At 37.2% G+C, this 19466-nt stretch overlaps 1 protein-coding gene across 1 annotated transcript in view; it reads right to left on the reverse strand.

Annotated features, from left to right (window-relative positions):
* Positions 1-29: 29 nt before the first annotated feature.
* Positions 30-19466, reverse strand: part of fam163aa (family with sequence similarity 163 member Aa) — a 29959-nt gene continuing 10522 nt past the window's right edge. Inside the window, exons 2-4 of the mRNA XM_052127975.1 lie at positions 6532-6633; positions 3725-3839; positions 30-1861 (exon numbers count right to left, since the gene is read on the reverse strand). Coding sequence (XP_051983935.1) covers positions 1502-1861; positions 3725-3817 — 453 coding nt within the window. The 5' untranslated portion in view covers positions 3818-3839; positions 6532-6633 and the 3' untranslated portion in view covers positions 30-1501. The remainder of the gene's footprint in view (positions 1862-3724; positions 3840-6531; positions 6634-19466) is intronic.

The raw sequence follows: 19466 nt of genomic DNA on the forward strand, positions 1-19466 counted from the left end.
GTACATGTATAGATGTGAAATAGGTTTTATTACTCGGATCACAATTGACCAATTTTATAAAAGTCTACAGGCATTTATAAATGCTTCATTTAGATTTATAGCATTCTGTGAAATATGTGGACCATATACTCTTTATTTTTTTCTCAATATTTCAAACCACAGATTAATATACTTCATTATATTTTCATTTTTGCTAAAATGTATTCACATTTTAAATGGAAGTGCCATCCTGTGATTCGTAACATGATCCATTAACTAACAAGAGTGCTTGAGACAGCATGAATCCAGACATAAGACATTCAGAATAAATGCACAATTCATAAACCAATGGTTATTCAAAGAAGACATAAAATAAACAACATGTGCATAGACAAGGAAATGGAATGTTCTTATAAGGATCATTTTGTCATAAGTATCATAATATTACAGGGCATCTAACTTGTTAAAAAATATTTTTTCCAGTCATTTGCTCCAATTAATTTGATTAATGACATTGTTTCCCAAAATGTTTTTCAAAAAGGTGGGTATAAAGGTGTTGGGTTTGTACTATAAAATATATTTCACAGTTACGGATACAGATCACAATTAATGCTTAAAAAGCCCTTAATTGTAATGTGTAGTCTGGTGTGAATGGACAACAAAGTGAAAAGTGAGAATAGACCATATATTAAATCCTGATTCTTATTTGACCATACAACAAATTTCTAAATATATCTCTGTGCATTTGTGAATTTTAGTTATTGTGATACATATATTTAAATCTGAATAGACCAATATGCAACACCAAAGGGACAAATCAGTAATAGTTCATTTTACATATTTCTAACCAATTAACTCATATAAAAAAAACAAAATCACATGTTTGGTTAATTTCCTATCCTCAGTTAAATGTTTAAAATAAAAAGTTTTGGCTTATCATATAGAATATTTTCACGATATAATCATGTAATCAAGCAAATTTACATAGAAGCATTTTCAAAATCCATTAAAAGATATTCTTTAAAAGTACTAACAGTGTGAAGTGTTTACCATATATACTTGTGTTGAGGTGAACCTACAATGGCTTTCTCGAGCTGTTCCAGCTCTGTTTTTCGAAATTGACTTAATTTATGCTTTATCTGACTTTTTTTAGGTAACTACAATATGCTGTTTGAAACTTAACCTTAAAGACTTACATTACAAAAGCAAATAGAAACCACGAACACTTGATATCATACAGTATAACACATAGCCCTCACTGTTCTTACTTGAAAACACCACAGCAACGAGAGGATAGGATGTGCAAGAGGAAGAGGTAAACAGCAGAGAAACTAAATAAATGGAAGACTAAAGATGGCCTCATATGTGTAAATCAGACCTGTATGTAAGAATAGCATCCTATAGGTCTTTTGACTCTTGGCTCCGTCGAGATCTAGGCACGGCCCCAGGTGCTCAAAAGATGACCTGCTGAGGCCTGGTCTACTCAGGGAGTTCTGTTCTCTGGTCTGTGAGTCTGTGTGGGTCAGACATCAGTGCTGATAGCTTGAGTATTGGTGTAAAAGCCTGGTGTGCTGCGATGGCTCAGCACGGGGCCGTACATGGCGGCCAGACCAAGGGCAGTGGCGCCATGATTCTCGTAAAGAGTTGGCATATAAGACAGGCGTTCACCACCGTTATGCATCTCATCCATGCCATGGAGGTAGTGGGGTGAGCAGGTGGGGCAGTAGTTGTGTGACGGAACGGGATCGTAGGGCAGCGAGAGAGGGGTGACGGCCGCCCCGTCCACCCCTGGCGCACTGCATGCGTTGCAGGCAAACTGTGGCTGAGGATCATACACTGAGCCCGCCTCCCCTTCTGATTCATTCCTCTTACAACAATAATACTATGATGGAGAGACAGTGAGAAGTATAGGGAATTAAATCAGGAATTGTCAAGATATCATCCTCAAATTGTTGAATATCACACTTATTTGATCACAGAGCAAAAAGCGACTCTGCAGTGAGGTACAGTGTTTATATAATAATATCCACATGGACTGTGGTAAGTAGTACTTTTAATAACAGAAAATATCATATTACAGTTTTTCTCAATCGCTTTGGCTCATTCTTTTGAAACGGTCTTAACATTCTCTAAATTGTATGTGCAATTGTCACAACTGTTTTATGGGACATCACAACTCAATTGCATGTCTGCAAAATGTAGTAACTCACCCAAAACATTTAATTCATGCTTCAAAACTTAGTTAATTTGTCAGTAAATTGGCCGACACCATCAAAATGAAAAGTTTTTCTGTCATCACGTGAGCAGTACTGATGTTTTTTTCCCCCTGGCAGTCAACCCTGGAAATGTTTGTTATATACAAATTTCCTTTTTGTTCTACTTTTCCTTTTTGTTCTACTTTTCCTTTTTGTTCTACTTTTTTGTTGACACTGATTGCTTACTGTGCAATACAAGAATGTCAGTTGAATGCTATTGTGTATCACGCTGAACCTTTTAGATACTGATTTCACCAGTAGGTAAAAGTTTACTGGGAAAAGTCAATACTGTACAATACTTTAGTACACAGAAAAAGGATTTGCACATTTGTATCCATTTTTACAAATCATATATAGTGAACAGAAAATTGCCACAAAATGCCAAATCTTTTGACAAAAAAAAATAAATTTAAACGCAAAAATGAAAACCTGTGGTGGTTCTGTAAAAAACAATAAATTGTATCTCCTCACAGTACGTAACACTACAAGTTCCCATCTTCTTGATGGACATCCTGTCTGGCCAGAGATTTAGCATACATCATAAACATTCCATGTCATAGATATTTATGGAATATACATGTATGTCTGGCAGATTTTGATAATTGAATGGATAATTTGGCATGTGATGTCTCACATGATGAAAGAATGTTCAGAAGTGGTGAAGAGTATGACAATTTCACTGAGAATCAACTCATCAGTTTTGATCAGCAAGCCACGTGCATTTACTGTAGTTACTGTGCAAACTGTAGACAATTGTACATACTCTTTTGTACACATGTGCCAAAAACATGCAATTTGCTTAAATTAATAAGAAATTCAAATCTGGTGTGAACAAAAAACGAATTGTTCAGATATGTAAAATTATTGTTTTGAAAAAATTATTCTCATTCGAGAATTGAGCCAAAGCGATTGAGAAAAACTATAATAGTGCCTCACCGAAAACCCACATTAATTTCTCCCATTACAAAAAAATGAATTCCTTTAAATATTAAGTGTGTTTACACTACCAAAAATCAGTTTATTAAACAATTTGGCAATGACGTTTTGGCTTAAACCATTTATGACCATACCCTGATAAAGTAAAACCATTTAAAGCATTTACAGGACCACATACATTGTCTGATTATTAAGCATAATCAAGGTTGTGCATGTAAAACGCACTTACTGACAAAAAGGTTACATCATTTTGACCTTTTCTACAGCATTGTATGGAAGTACAATGTCTCCACATTGACATTCCATTGTCTCAATGGAATATTTTCTTTGTATAATATTTAACCCTTTACCCATGTTTTTGTGAGAAAAAATTATGAAATATTTTTCACGTTTTTTTAATAACTACAGACCAACAGTTAGTCCCAAACTGTCCCCCTTACAAATAAGCTTAATTTTCTTTCTTTTTAATGTATACATTTTGTCTATTTAATTTGGATATTTATTTAATTTTAAAGCTAGAAAATTACAAACTTTCTGTCAAGTGTAATATTTACCTGGAGTCTACAGTAACAAAGCACTGCAATGATACACAGGAGTATCACTGTTGCGAGAATTCCTCCGGTTATGACAACAGTTCCAGCTGTCATCCGACCAGATCTCCATCAAACCCTGAAAAGCAGAAAGAGTACAGAAGAGAAAGAGAAAGAGAGTGAGGGGGCACTCATAGGAAATTGTCTTCAGTGAAACTTAATTTCCAAATCTAAAAGCAGACAGATACTCTACTTTTATTCCGCTCACAGCACCACATCACAGCTGAACACACAGCTTAAACGGGTAGTTCACACAAAAATTGTAATTCTCATCATTTATTCAGCCTCGTGCCAACCCAGATTTGTATGACTTTATTTCTTTTGCAGAACACAATTAAGATTTTTAGAAGAATATTTCAGCTCTGTAGTTCCATACAATACAAGAGAATGGTAACCAGAACTCAGAAGGTCCAAATATCACATAAAGGCATTATAAAAGTCATCCATATGACTCCAGTGGTTTAATATATGTCTTCTGAAGCAATCCAGTCAGTTTTGGGTGAGAACAGTCCAGTAGTGTAGTCTAGGATATAAGCAAGCATGCACCATATGCCCACCTCTCTTTGTAAGGCTTTTACGTACACTCACCTACAATCAGTAATGATATGTATGACTGCCAGAACAACAAACTGACTTTAGACCCCTAACTTTTCAATCTAATGAGGTGTTGAAGCAGAGCATTTCTGCTCGGAAAAGCGAGGGGCATGAGGTGCACGCGTGAGAGATGTGTGGTTGCGAGGCGATCGTATGGTGAAAAGAGTGGCTGTGTTCGAAATCATTCACTGTTTCCTAAATAGAGAATGGCAGTGAGTGCACTATATCTCAGCAGTGAGTGAATGAAATGAGTGAATGAATTTGGAGGCTGACATATACACAGAGTATCAGAGCTCTGGGGCTGTTACAGAAACAACATCACATATGAACTTTTAAAATACTTGGGCCTTACTTGTTATTCTTATTAAATAATATATTAATACAATAAGTCTTCATTCTGTTTGTCATTTTTAATATATATGTTAATATAAAGAGTAAACAAATTTTATCAAATGTACACTATTCTATTTATTTGTTATACTTTAGTGTCTTTCAAGATGGGTAGTGTTTCTGAGCGTATCACGCCCTAATCTGACCACATAATAATCATAACCTACATGTTATAACCGAATATTGAAATCATCCACAGAATTGCCATTTCCACTGTATGCAGTCTCCTGAGTAAAAATAATATCACCTCAGTGAATTATTAAGTAAATAAAGAATTCTTCAGCTTAAATGGCAAAATTCTGTACTACTGGATCTGTATGGTTTGGCTCTTTATATGTTATAGAAAAATTATTTGTCAAAAATGTTATTTAATACATTCAGTATGAAATAAAACATTGCAGGAGTGAAGTAGTAAAATCCCAGCTCATAAATCTTCCCCATGGTGGATTATGGGCAATTAACAGTCGTCGAGTGTACGTCGAATGTACACTCAAAATTAGAGTGCATTGTGGGTAAGAATAGTGAACAAAATTAGGGAATGAGTGGCTCAATCAGAATTCTGGCACTCCTTCAAAATGGCAGACACCCGAAATAGTTATACCACTATATTGTGGATAGGGGGGCGGTTTCAGACACAGCGACTGTTTTACGACCGGGGTTGGTGTCCTATGCAAGCTGCGTACTCTGCATTTTGAGAGTGACATTACTTCTGTACAGAACTAATGCTAAAATTATTTCAACATTGAAAACTGTAACTACACTGAAATAAGAATCAAGGTATGATTTTAAAAGCGAAAGTAGGCATTAATAAAACGTGATCTTGCTTTGGTTTATATTTCAGCATTATATATAATGTCCCTGTGGGACATTTTCAAGTTTTCACCGTAATAATTACTAGAAAGGTAATTAGAAATACAAAGACTTTATGTGCTTTTTGCAGCATTAAAAATGTTGGCACACATTCACTTGCATTGTATGGGCTTACAGAGCTGAAATACTCTTCTAAAAGTCTTAATTTGTGTTCTGCAGAAGAAAGGAAGTCATACACATCTGGGATGGCATGAGGGTGAGTAAATGATGAGACATTTTTAATTTTTGGGAGAACTATTCCCTTTTAAGTGATAGCTCAGCCATAATTTAATACTCTGACATAATTTCCCAACCCTCATGTTGTTCAAAACCCGTGTGACCTTCTGTATTGTGTGGAACACAAAACATGTTACACAGAATGTTAGGGACTGACAGTCTCGGTCACCATTTACTTTCAAAATATATATATATATATAAAAACATATTCACTGAAAGTAAATAGTGATTCTCTAAATAGTAGCATTCTGTCTAAAATCTCCTTATTGTGTTGCATGGAAGAAAGAAAGTCATACAGGTTTGGAACAACATGATGGTGAATGATGACAGAATTTCCATTAATAATCATAATTCTGTAATACATGTAAAATGTGTATTATGTAATGGAATTTAAGTGAGTTAATGTCCATTATGTCATTGTGAAAGTAACAAGTTACTCAAGAGTACTCTTTTAATTGGATAATTTATCTTTCTTACTCTTACTTCTTTAACTTCTACTTGAGTACATTTTTTATGTAATTGTACTTTTACTTGAGTACAGTTTTGGCTACTCTACCCACCTCTGGTCACTGCACCAGTGTAGTTTTAAATACTGTTCCCAGATGCTGGACCAGTTAATTGGTTTGTGCCGTAATTAATCTTTGTAGAAAAAAACCTTATATTATAGGTATGAATGCATGCACATTCTGCTCCTCACTTACATTAGAAGAGAGCAGAGGGGAGGAGAGGTCACAGAGTGTTTGGACTGCTGCTTCTCCAGATGCACTGCTCATGGGAAGCAGACACCTGGCTGTACAACGTTTCTGGATATGACAAACCAAGTAAAAAATTAAATATGTGATAATGGGGACATTGTTAAAATTGATTTTTAAATTACATCTATTTCAGCAAGAGTATAAAACCCACACAATAACATTCCATCCACAAGGTGGCAGCATAGTATAGGACACAGCTACAGCACTACAGCAAGGTCTACCTACAGTACATGTGTCATCATCATACTGTATAGGCTTTCCATCTGCATTGCCATTTAAATAGTAATTGAAGTACAGTAATTAGGGGCAAAATGTTTTAACAAGGGTACTTTTTATGGAAATAATGCATTAGGAAGGATTACAGACTGTGTAAACCAGTATGGATAGGCTGTATGGTATAGGTTGGCCGACAGTTTATTTTGCAGATACCGATAAGTAGATTGGTGAGGCCGATAACGATTTATCGACCAATAGTTTTTAAAATCAATTTATAGAATGTTAAAAAACATTGTAGACTTTTGTTATTGTGAAAGGCACAGACATGGAGGCTACATTCGTTAAAAATGAAAAAAAAAATGTGATTGCAGTTTACTGTTCAACCAACACTCCAGGTAGGGAAGGAGGTATTGCCCCAAGTGAAGGAGTTCAAGTACCTTAGGGTCTTGTTCACGAGTGAGGGGACAATGGAGCGGGAGGTTGGCTGGAGAATCGGGGCAGCGGAGGCAGTATTGCATTCATTCTATCGCACCATTGTCATGAAAAGAGAGCTGAGCCGGAAGGCAAAGCTCTCGAGCTACTGATCAATTTTCGTGGTGGGCTTCTCCCTTAGAGCTCGGAGTAGAGCCGCTGCTCCTTTGTGTCGAAAGGAGCCAGTTGAGGTGGTTTGGGCATCTGGTAAGGATGCCACCTGGGTGCCTCCCTAGGGAGGTGTTTCAGGCACGTCCAACTGGGAGGAGGCCTCGGGGAAGACCCAGGACTAGGTGGAGAGATTACATCTTCACACTGGCCTGGGAACGCCTCAGGGTCCCCCAGTCAGAGCTGGTTAATGTGGCTCAGGATAGGGAAGTTTGGGGCCCCGTTCTGGAGATTGGATTGGCGACCCGACTTCGGATAAGCGGCTGAAGATGGATGGATGGATGTTCAACCAAAATCCCAAGTGATTGTTTTTATCTCACAGCTAGAGGCCGCTGGTATACTCAGCATCGATTAATTGCTAAAACCGATATTTTGGTCTACCTCTATTGAATAGGGTTACATAACTTGTTCAAGGGGACAAATGTAGTACCCAGATTAGAACCAGAGATGGTACCTACAGCGCCGAGACCAGGATTTCATGTTGTAAAATGTTGGTTTGAATTGAGGCAAAAGAGGCCATTTGTAGAAAAGAGACAGAAGATTTTATAGTAAACTATGTTTAAAGGAGCTATAACAACCCCACATCATTATGGCTCAGAGACTGATAAGAATGACATCACCTACACCACAGTACAATATTAAAATAATAAAAACATTTACTTAAAAATATTTGAGAATTTCATGGACACTTTCCAGTTTAAGACAAAATACTTTGTTGATTTAATCATCTACAACAAAACTGAAAATTGCAAGTTTTATCAGAGACTGAAAAAGTTACAATGATATAATTTGGGGCCTACAATAGCCTACAATAAAAAGGGGCTAAAAGCCCCCTTGTGCCCCAGGCTCGACTCCTTTAAGTATATATATATGTGTGTAAAGGGATTAATGGAAAGGAGGAGGCTATAACTGGATTGATGATATAAATAATAGTTTAATGATAAACTTAACCAAAAAGACAAACACACAGCTGTCCGTAGTTGAATATTCGGACAGCTGTCCGTAATCTCTCTCTCTCTCTCTCTCTCTCTCTCTCTCTCTCTCTCGCACTGCAGATTCCAGTGGGCCTTTATCCCTGAGGCTTGATTAGCCTGATTAGGGGCCGGGTGTGTGGAATCACGACCCGGCCCCACCCTCCACCCAGTCAAAATCTAAAAAAAACTGAACCATTTATTTTTACACAAATGATGTGGCTCCATCAATATCCAATAATACAAATAAAACATTTTCAAATCAACATATTTTTTTGGCCATGAAAAAAAATACAAAATTAATCTATGCCAATGTCCCCTTAATTCAGAACAGACACAAAGCACAGCAGCATCTTATGATCTTGTAGTTCAAACATTTATTTTCCAACCCATCACACATCCTCTTTCTGTCCATTTTCTCTGAGTAAAAGCACTAAATTATAAACAGCCATGGCAGAATGCTAATGCTGTTAAAAGCAATGTGCTATCTATTCTCTCTGGAATGTATCCAAGCAGTATGTTTCTATCCTCTTTACTCCTGGCCAGCTCTAAAACACTGAGAAGGTGGATGCGGAGGGCTGTTGGAGGTCAACCCCTTCCATCATGGCAACAGTGACAGCAATGGGCCACTGATAAGACATGTTTGGACAATTAGATACAGCTAATGGGCCACGGTAAGTACACTGAGCATGCTTAGAATGATAAAGATGGTGGAGAGTGCTTGTTGTTATCACTTTGTGCTAATTTGTGGTGATATTAATGTTAAAGAGGAGAATACCTGTTATCGATGTGCTTTTTTTAGTTACAATGAGGAAAAGAGAGAGTGTGGATATATGGGAAAATATGCAATGCCCCTATCCAGCAAATTTTCAAAATATTGGTTCTGCTTATTTGTTATCAAACATTTAAGCTTAAAAATACTCTGTATAAGTAATAAAATAAAAAAATCAATATTGGTTGATCAGTATATAAAAGTTAATATCTGTATATGTATATGTATGATGTGGATATGATTACCACGTGTATGTTTTCATGACAGTGTTTGTTTTCATGCAAGCTTATGTGAGGTTTAAAAAAAGGCTGAGACCATCCCATGTTTGTGTGTGTTATGCATATGTGTGCAGAGATATGACTGGAATGTGGTGCAAGAGGAAGTGTGACCCGGCCCAAGCCTTGTCAGCATGCTCGTTTAATACCCAACTCAGTCTATTACACCAATGAGTCTGCAGATCAATAGACAGATGCTAGCATATCTCCATTGCCATGGTACCTAGGGTTGCTGACCCACTTCTCCCTAAATACCCCAACACCCATCTCATTAATTTTCTCCATCTTTACTTTTTTAAATTCTACCTTTCCCTGGATTTTTTGTGTAGTCAACTCTTTTCCTTTTTTAGTTTCAACTATTTTTCAGTGCATCTGAAGCAGCATATACAGTGGGGTCCAAAACGGAGACCACATTGAAAATCTGGGATTGGAATTAAAAATAAACAACTTTATGATTTTGAAATATTGACAACAAAGAATTTTTAGGACATATATGACAAAGAATAACTATTCCATATACTGCATTTGTTTCTAAGTCACTATTCAAATAAGCAAATTTGTGACATTGACCTTGTTCACTCTGATACGAAAAGCCAGATTTACTTGCTTCCATTGAAGCATACAAGATTCTCTTTGGAACATTCTCAAATCTGGATAATATGGGTCATCACAGGTGTTGCACAAACGCATGGAGCTCAAATAAAAAAGGAGCACAGATACAAATAAATTCTCAACATATAGTACAATTATAGTATTTTTCAATACATTTTTCTCTCAAATTGTTCTGCTGATAATATACAGTAATTTGTATTGAAAAACTTTGCAAAACAAAAATGCATTTTCACTGAGTAAAGGTATTTACACATTAATCACAGTGTAAGAAACATGAAAGACAACGCATAAATGGCATTAAGAATCTAAAAAATATAAAACTGCGTTTATTTTGAAAAATATTGTGATTTGAACTGCGGGTGTGATTAATATACAGTGAGGAAAATAAGTATTTGAACACCCTGCTATTTTGCAAGTTCTCCCACTTGGAAATCATGGAGGGGTCTGAAATTGTCATCGTAGGTTCATGTCCACTGTGAGAGACATAATCTAAAAAAAAAAATCCAGAAATCACAATGTATGATTTTTTAACTATTTATTTGTATGATACAGCTGCAAATAAGTATTTGAACACCTGTCTATCAGCTAGAATTCTGACCCTCAAAGACCTGTTAGTCTGCCTTTAAAATGTCCACCTCCACTCCATTTATTATCCTAAATTAGATGCACCTGTTTGAGGTCGTTAGCTGCATAAAGACACCTGTCCACCCCATACAATCAGTAAGAATCCAACTACTAAAATGGCCAAGACCAAAGAGCTGTCCAAAGACACTAGAGACAAAATTGTACACCTCCACAAGGCTGGAAAGGGCTACGGGGAAATTGCCAAGCAGCTTGGTGAAAAAAGGTCCACTGTTGGAGCAATCATTAGAAAATGGAAGAAGCTAAACATGACTGTCAATCTCCCTCGGACTGGGGCCCCATGCAAGATCTCACCTCGTGGGGTCTCAATGATCCTAAGAAAGGTGAGAAATCAGCCCAGAACTACACGGGAGGAGCTGGTCAATGACCTGAAAAGAGCTGGGACCACCGTTTCCAAGGTTACTGTTGGTAATACACTAAGACGTCATGGTTTGAAATCATGCATGGCACGGAAGGTTCCCCTGCTTAAACCAGCACATGTCAAGGCCCGTCTTAAGTTTGCCAATGACCATTTGGATGATCCAGAGGAGTCATGGGAGAAAGTCATGTGTCAGATGAGACCAAAATAGAACTTTTGGTCATAATTCCACTAACCGTGTTTGGAGGAAGAAGAATGATGAGTACCATCCCAAGAACACCATCCCTACTGTGAAGCATGGGGGTGGTAGCATCATGCTTTAGGGGTGTTTCTCTGCACATGGGACAGGGCTGACTGCACTGTATTAAGGAGAGGATGACCGGGGCCATGTATTGCGAGATTTTGGGGAACAACCTCCTTCCCTCAGTTACAGCATTGAAGATGGGTCGAGGCTTGGTCTTCCAACATGACAATGACCCGAAGCACACAGCCAGGATAACCAAGGAGTGGCTCTGTAAGAAGCATATCAAGGTTCTGGCGTGGCCTAGCCAGTCTCCAGACCTATACCCAATAGAGAATCTTTGGAAGGAGCTCAAACTCCGTGTTTCTCAGCGACAGCCCAGAAACCTGACTGATCTAGAGAAGATCTGTGTGGAGGAGTGGGCCAAAATCCCTCCTGCAGTGTGTGCAAACCTGGTGAAAAACTACAGGAAACGTTTGACCTCTGTAATTGCAAACAAAGGCTACTGTACCAAATATTAACATTGATTTTCTCAGGTGTTCAAATACTTATTTGCAGCTGTATCATACAAATAAATAGTTAAAAAATCATACATTGTGATTTCTGGATTTTTTTTTAGATTATGTCTCTCACAGTGGACATGCACCTACGATGACAATTTCAGACCCCTCCATGATTTCTAAGTGGGAGAACTTGCAAAATAGCAGGGTGTTCAAATACTTATTTTCCTCACTGTATATATATATATATATATACATACAGGTCCTTCTCAAAAAATTAGCATATTGTGATAAAGTTCATTATTTTCCATAATGTAATGATAAAAATTAAACTTTCATATATTTTAGATTCATTGCACACCAACTGAAATATTTCAGGTCTTTTATTGTTTTAATACTGATGATTTTGGCATACAGCTCATGAAAACCCAAAATTCCTATCTCAAAAAATTAGCATATTTCATCCGACCAATAAAAGAAGTGTTTTTAATACAAAAAAGTCAACCTTCAAATAATTATGTTCAGTTATGCACTCAATACTTGGTCGGGAATCCTTTTGCAGAAATGACTGCTTCAATGCGGCGTGGCATGGAGGCAATCAGCCTGTGGCACTGCTGAGGTGTTATGGAGGCCCAGGATGCTTCGATAGCGGCCTTAAGCTCATCCAGAGTGTTGGGTCTTACGTCTCTCAACTTTCTCTTCACAATATCCCACAGATTCTCTATGGGGTTCAGGTCAGGAGAGTTGGCAGGCCAATTGAGCACAGTAATACCATGGTCAGTAAACCATTTACCAGTGGTTTTGGTACTGTGAGCAGGTGCCAGGTCGTGCTGAAAAATGAAATCTTCATCTCCATAAAGCTTTTCAGCAGATGGAAGCATGAAGTGCTCCAAAATCTCCTGATAGCTAGCTGCATTGACCCTGCCCTTGATAAAACACAGTGGACCAACACCAGCAGCTGACATGGCACCCCAGACCATCACTGACTGTGGGTACTTGACACTGGACTTCAGGCATTTTGGCATTTCCTTCTCCCCAGTCTTCCTCCAGACTCTGGCACCTTGATTTCCGAATGACATGCAAAATTTGCTTTCATCCGAAAAAGTACTTTGGACCACTGAGCAACAGTCCAGTGCTGCTTCTCTGTAGCCCATTTCCTGCACACGCCTGTGCACGGTGGCTCTGGATGTTTCTACTCCAGACTCAGTCCACTGCTTCCGCGAGGTCCCCAAGGTCTGGAATCGGTCCTTCTCCACAATCTTCCTCAGGGTCCGGTCACCTCTTCTCTTTGTGCAGCGTTTTTGCCACACTTTTTCCTTCCCACAGACTTCCCACTGAGGTGCCTTGATACAGCACTCTGGGAACAGCCTATTTATTCAGAAATTTCTTTCTGTGTCTTACCCTCTTGCTTGAGGGTGTCAATGATGGCCTTCTGGACAGCAGTCAGGTCGGCAGTCTTACCCATGATTGCGGTTTTGAGTAATGAAACAGGCTGGGAGTTTTTAAAAGCCTCAGGAATCTTTTGCAGGTGTTTAGAGTTAATTAGTTGATTCAGATGATTAGGTTAATAGCTCGTTTAGAGACCCTTTTCATGATATGCTAATTTTTTGAGATAGGAATTTTGGGTTTTCATGAGCTGTATGCCAAAATCATCAGTATTAAAACAATAAAAGACCTGAAATATTTCAGTTGGTGTGCATTGAATCTAAAATATATGAAAGTTTAATTTTTATCATTACATTATGGAAAATAATGACCTTTATCACAATATGCTAATTTTTTGAGAAGGACCTGTATATATATATATATATATATATATATGCATCATTTTTTCATTTGAATTTTTTTAAGTAAGTGATGGTAAGTCATGGACAGAAATGCTGTACTGCTATTAGAAATACTTTTCACAATAAATGGTGTTCACATTAACTAAATTAAAAATACAGTAAAAGACACTTTATTTTTATCTGTTAACTTATTTACTGTTAGAGTCTCAGCCCACTTTTTATTATTATATTTTGGAACCCAATAATAACTTATTAATTAATTAGAAGAGTAAGAAATTATTACAGAAATGTAATCTGTTAACTCTGAGCATGAGAATTTCAGTTAATCAAGTACATAACCATCTTGAAAACACTATATCATCAGCCCTCATGCATGCTTAGAATATGTGTAATACACAACAAACAGAACCACTTTAAAACCACTGAAAACACTGTATTATGAGCCTCACCAAGTATTTAAAAGAATATTCTGGGTTTAATACAAGTTAAGCTCAGTTGACAGCATTTGTGTCATAATGTTGATTACCAAAAAGTTTTATTTAGACTCATCCCTCCTTTTCTTAAAAAAAAAAAATTCCAATTACAATGGAAGTAAAGAGAGCAAATTTTTGGAGGGTTTAAAAAATGAAATATTTTTGTATTATTATTATTATTATTATTATTATACTAATTTATTATATTTTATTATTAATTACAATTTTATAAAAGCACTCACATTAATATTCTGTTCATGTGTTATTTGAGCTATAAAGTAGTTCAAATTGTAATTTTTATGGTCATTTTAGGGTTTAAGGGTTTGTTGAAATTACATCGTCATTGCAACGAGCTGTGTAACTTTACACAGAAATGCTAGTAAGTGATTTTATCACACTAAAATCATGTTTACATGCATATTGTTGATGTCTTGTGACTAGACTTTGAAACAGTGAGTATTTTAACGTTCAAAAATTGATTCAGTTCCATTGTAAGTGCCTTACTATAACAGATTTGTCCTTTTTTAAGAAAAGGAGAGGCAAGTCAACGTGAATTTTTGTGGTAATCAATATTATGCCAAAAATGCTGTTAATTGAGCTTAACTTGTTTTGAACCTGGAATATTCCTTTAAATATGTATCACACATTAAAGAGAACATAGCTGCACACATCCAGTAAGTGTAGAGAGCAACGCTTGCATCTAAAAAAAATTTATATTGTGGAAAAGTTCTAGATATTCTAGATTCATTACACATAAAGTTAAATATTTCAAGCCATTTTACGGTTTAAAAAGTTCTACCATTACGGCTTACAGCTCATGGAAATAAAAAATCCTATATCTCAAAATATTAGAATATAGAATTTTGCACTCCTATTGTCAAGCCACTCCTGAACTAGAGACAACGTCAGAAGCGTCTTACCTGGGCTAAGGAGAGAACTGGACTGTTGCTCAGTGGTCCAAAGTCCTCTTTTCAGATGAAAGTAAATTTTGCATTTAATTTGGAAATCAAGGTCCCAGAGTCTGGAGGAAGAGTGGAGAGGCACAGAATCCAAGTTGCTTGAAGTCCAGTGTGAAGTTTCCACAGTCAGTGATGATTTGGGGTGCCATGTCATCTGCTGGTGTTGATCCACTGTGTTTTCTCAAGTCAAGAGTCAATGCAGCCATCTACCAGTAGATTTTAGAGCACTCCATGCTTCCTGCTGCTGACCAACTTTACGGTGATGCCAATTTCCTTTTCCAGCAGGACATTGCACCTGCCCACAGTGCCAAAATTACTAGTAACTGGTTTGCTGACCATGGTATTACTGTACTTGATTGGCCAACCAACTCAACTGACCTGAACCCTATAGAGAATCTATGGGGTATTGTCAAGAGGAAAATGAGAGACATCAGACCCAACAATACGGATGAGCTGAAGGCCGCTATCAAACCAACCTGGGCTTCCATAACACCTCAGCAGTGCCACAGGCTGATTGCCTCCATGCCACACCGCACTGATGCAGTAATTCATGCAAAAGGAGCCCAGACCAAATATTGTGTACATAAATTAACATACTTTAAAGGGGTCATATAATGCCATTTTTGTACAAGTTAATATGAATCTTTAGGGTCTAAATGAAAACTTTGTAATATACTTTTATTAAAAATTCTCATTAGTATTTTAAGAAAACACTAATTTTACCTGCTCAAAAACAGCTCTGTTTTCAGCAGTGCATATGACTTTAAATGATAATGAGCTTTGGTCACCCCGCCCCTCCGAAAAATGATTTGCGCAAACATGAACGCATTGACGTTGCTCGTGGGGAATATTCCCATCGTAAACAAAACTCAGCCACTGCGTCTTCAGCGGTTCAGATTTAGGAACATCAAAATGACTGCTGTGTTCGTTATTACACCGAAGAACAGAACACCACAATCGCTTAGGCACCATTCTGCTCCAGTGTATCAACAATGATGACGGACTATGATTGACAGCTCGCTCACGAGCGAGGGCGGGTCTGTGTTGAAACACTGCTGTCAATCAACAATCCTGGGAGGGGCGTCCGACCGTGTGACGTCACATGGTCGAACGGCTCGATTTGAGGCAGGGGAAAATATATAAGGAGATTAAAACAAAAACACTGGATGGATTTTTATCATAATAGGATGGTTGTGTACAGGCACAGCCAACACACATTTCAGTACAATCAACTTGAAAAAGTGCATGTACCATTATATGACCCCTTTAAGAAGGTCAACATTTCTGTATTATACATTTATTATTCTAATATTTTGAGATACTGGCATTCCATGAGCTGTAAGCCATAATCATCAAGATTAAAATAAAAAATGGCTTAGATTTTTTTATTAATCACTCAGCCCTTCACAGAACCACCTTTAACTAGTCGGTGTAAAGACATCTATATACTATTCTATATCTACATTTGCCCTCTTCGTTCCTTTTTTTAACATCAGCTCTCTCTCTCTCTCCTGTTTGGTTTTATCAAGTACTTTCTCTTTCTCTCTCCTTGTCTCCCAAAATATGACTCCTCTCACTTCCCCAGCTTCCCCTCTGCCTCTTTTTAAAGAAGCCCATGATTACACTTCCCATCAGCGCTCAGTGCTCTGGTAGAGTGTGGTCTGTCCCTCTGCCTTCCCTCCAGCACATTTATGGACTTTATATCTGACAGTTCTATCTAACCTCTTATCTGTTTGACAGCTCTGGGCCCAGTAGCCATTGGGGATCCACATATTTATGGCCCATATACCACAAAAAACGTGTACATGTGTGAAAAGTAGGGATGTGCACGAGTAGTTGAATATTCGAAATGCAATAATTATTCGAACAGCAAAAATACTATTCGAATTTCGCATATTTTTGCTCTGCTGTCCATATATACAGTGAAATGCATGTTAATTCCTGAACACACAAACTAAAACTGGCAGTTATAACAGAATGCACTGGGTGGCGCGGTTGAGTGTGTACACAAGTTGATCACATTTGTTGAGCAAACGGTTCTGTCACTCAGTACATTCAGATGGACACCAGAAAAGCTGGTTATTGCGAGAATGTGACATACTGTGAGAAAGATGGGTTCCTGTTTAAATGTACTGAATAAGCGGTGTACACTTTACTCCCATATATGTGCAGCTCCTCAGAAAGCAGCATCCCTGTAGCAATGTAATCCCGAGACGCTTCTGTAAACAACAAACATGGCATTCGAGGAAGACTATGCTAGCTGAGGTAAGGGACATTCCATCATTTAAACTGGTGTGTATAAATTTGCATAGTTTACTGAGCAAATGGATATGCTTGTTTTTCTCAACTAAAGACATGAGATACAATATAAACATAATATCTATTATGCCGAGTGTTTATACTCGTCCTGTACGTTAACTGCGTCAGTCTACTTCATTAGCGGTTTTTTTTTTGCTTCGTCTGAGCTTAAATGCTTTCAACACAGGACATTATATAAGCTTGTTTATGAAACATTTATGAAAAAAATATTTTACATCTCTTTCTCATTAATTACCTTCATTTAAATAATACAATATTCGAATATTTGTTTTTATGACCTTAAATATTCGAATACCAATGCCCATGAATGCCCATCCCTAGTGAAAATTAAAGTCAAATCAGATTAAACATGACAGAAAAACAGCATTAAACTTAATGAAGTATCTATTGCAAAAAAGTCACACGAAAGTCTGCAAATAAAGGCTGTTAAATACAGTAGCTACTGTTTATAAAAAGCCTTTTAATGAACCTTTGAACAAGTAGAGTTAAAAATCCATAAAGAGGACCTAAGGGAGATTATAAACAGGAAAGCACAAAAAAAAAAACAAAAAAAAAACTGTTCTTGCTCAAGAGAGACAGATGATCCAAAATGCAGCTATATGGTATTCTCAATAAACACCATAAACACAAATAACAAGATTGTGCTACAAACAAGCAAAGCTTGAATTCTAGAATGCAAATACTGCTGAACAAACCAGCCTAGACCAGCATGAATGTCCATGGTGGTCTAGGTTGGTTTATACATGTTTGTGGTAGTCTAAGCCACAGTCAGCACAAGGACCAAGGGCATAGCTAGGAAATTACTTTTGGGTGGGCCTCAATAAAAATGGATGGGCCAAATTTTCACCCATTTTTGTTTTTAACCAAATTGTCCTTAACAGAGAGGCGCATCCAAAACAGTTCTTTCACACTTTCAGAAATCAAAATGTATGCATTTTTAAACAATTTTCTAAATACATAATTGAAGTCAAAGAATAATCTCTATTATTGATTATTGAGCACCGTTGAGAAAGAACTCATCACTGAAGTGGCATTAGTTTTCCAGGCTAGTGGCATCAAATCACATTTTGAAATAACGAGGCTCTTAATTGCAAATAAAGCAGATTTTCATGAATAATGTCTGTGAAATATTAAGTATTTATTCCTTTTAAATGGACAAGAAAATTACAAATGTATATTTTGTCTACATTTTCTGTTTTCTCTACAACCATTTGTGGAGACTGATTGCACCACTATTTTATTTTCTTCCTGAAGGTTTCATCCCTTATTCTGGCCAAGTGGGCAGTTCATGGCCAGAATAAGCTGCAATGAGGACCTGATCTTATGCTGTAGTCCAAGGTCTGACAAGTGAGACTAGGTTAGTACTAGCTTGGTGCTAGTCTTGCTGGTTAAGCTTGTTAAGAAGCCTGGTAGGGACACCAGCACACCAACATCCCAAACACAACATAACCATTGCTTTTCCGCAGGGAGTCAGTGTTGTTTTCTTAGTGTAAATAACCTAATTTATCACAATTTAAAGCTTGGCAGCAAAACAATTCATTTATGTCACTAAGCAAGCTTACTATATCAAAACAAATGCCCTATTCTTAATGAAAAAGTACTAAAAACACAAAAGAATTACTAGCACTGAACCTCTGTTTGACATGTGATGATGTGTTGAGGATGGAGTCTGTCAAACAACTAATTTCCCTGATCATTCTCATTCTCCACACATATGATTTTGTCTGCTTTGCAACAAAACAAGCACAGCACCATGGCATTAATAGCTAACAACTTGCAAAGAGTTGAGATTGCACTCTGTCTGGACAACACTAAGGGCCATTCCTGGAACAGTCCAAACTATAATTTCCTCTAATTGCAGTTCTAGCCTTTATAATACATTTAAACTTAATCTAAGAAAAGAAGAGAGAAGGAAATGAAATACCATTCAGTATGAAACTTCTCATAATCCTTCTTTATTGTGCAGAATTCTCTGACAGGGGTCTGGTTTGTTAAAGGATTTAAGAGATCATTTTCAGTTTCTATTAGGGAACGGAGAGCAGAATTGGACTGAAGGCCAAAGGTTTCATAATTAATGCATTTCCATTAGTATAGGTCACTGTGGTATAATAAGAAAA

The sequence above is a fragment of the Xyrauchen texanus genome, chromosome 6 (genome assembly GCF_025860055.1).
Source record: "Xyrauchen texanus isolate HMW12.3.18 chromosome 6, RBS_HiC_50CHRs, whole genome shotgun sequence".
NCBI classification, from domain to species: domain Eukaryota; kingdom Metazoa; phylum Chordata; class Actinopteri; order Cypriniformes; family Catostomidae; genus Xyrauchen; species Xyrauchen texanus.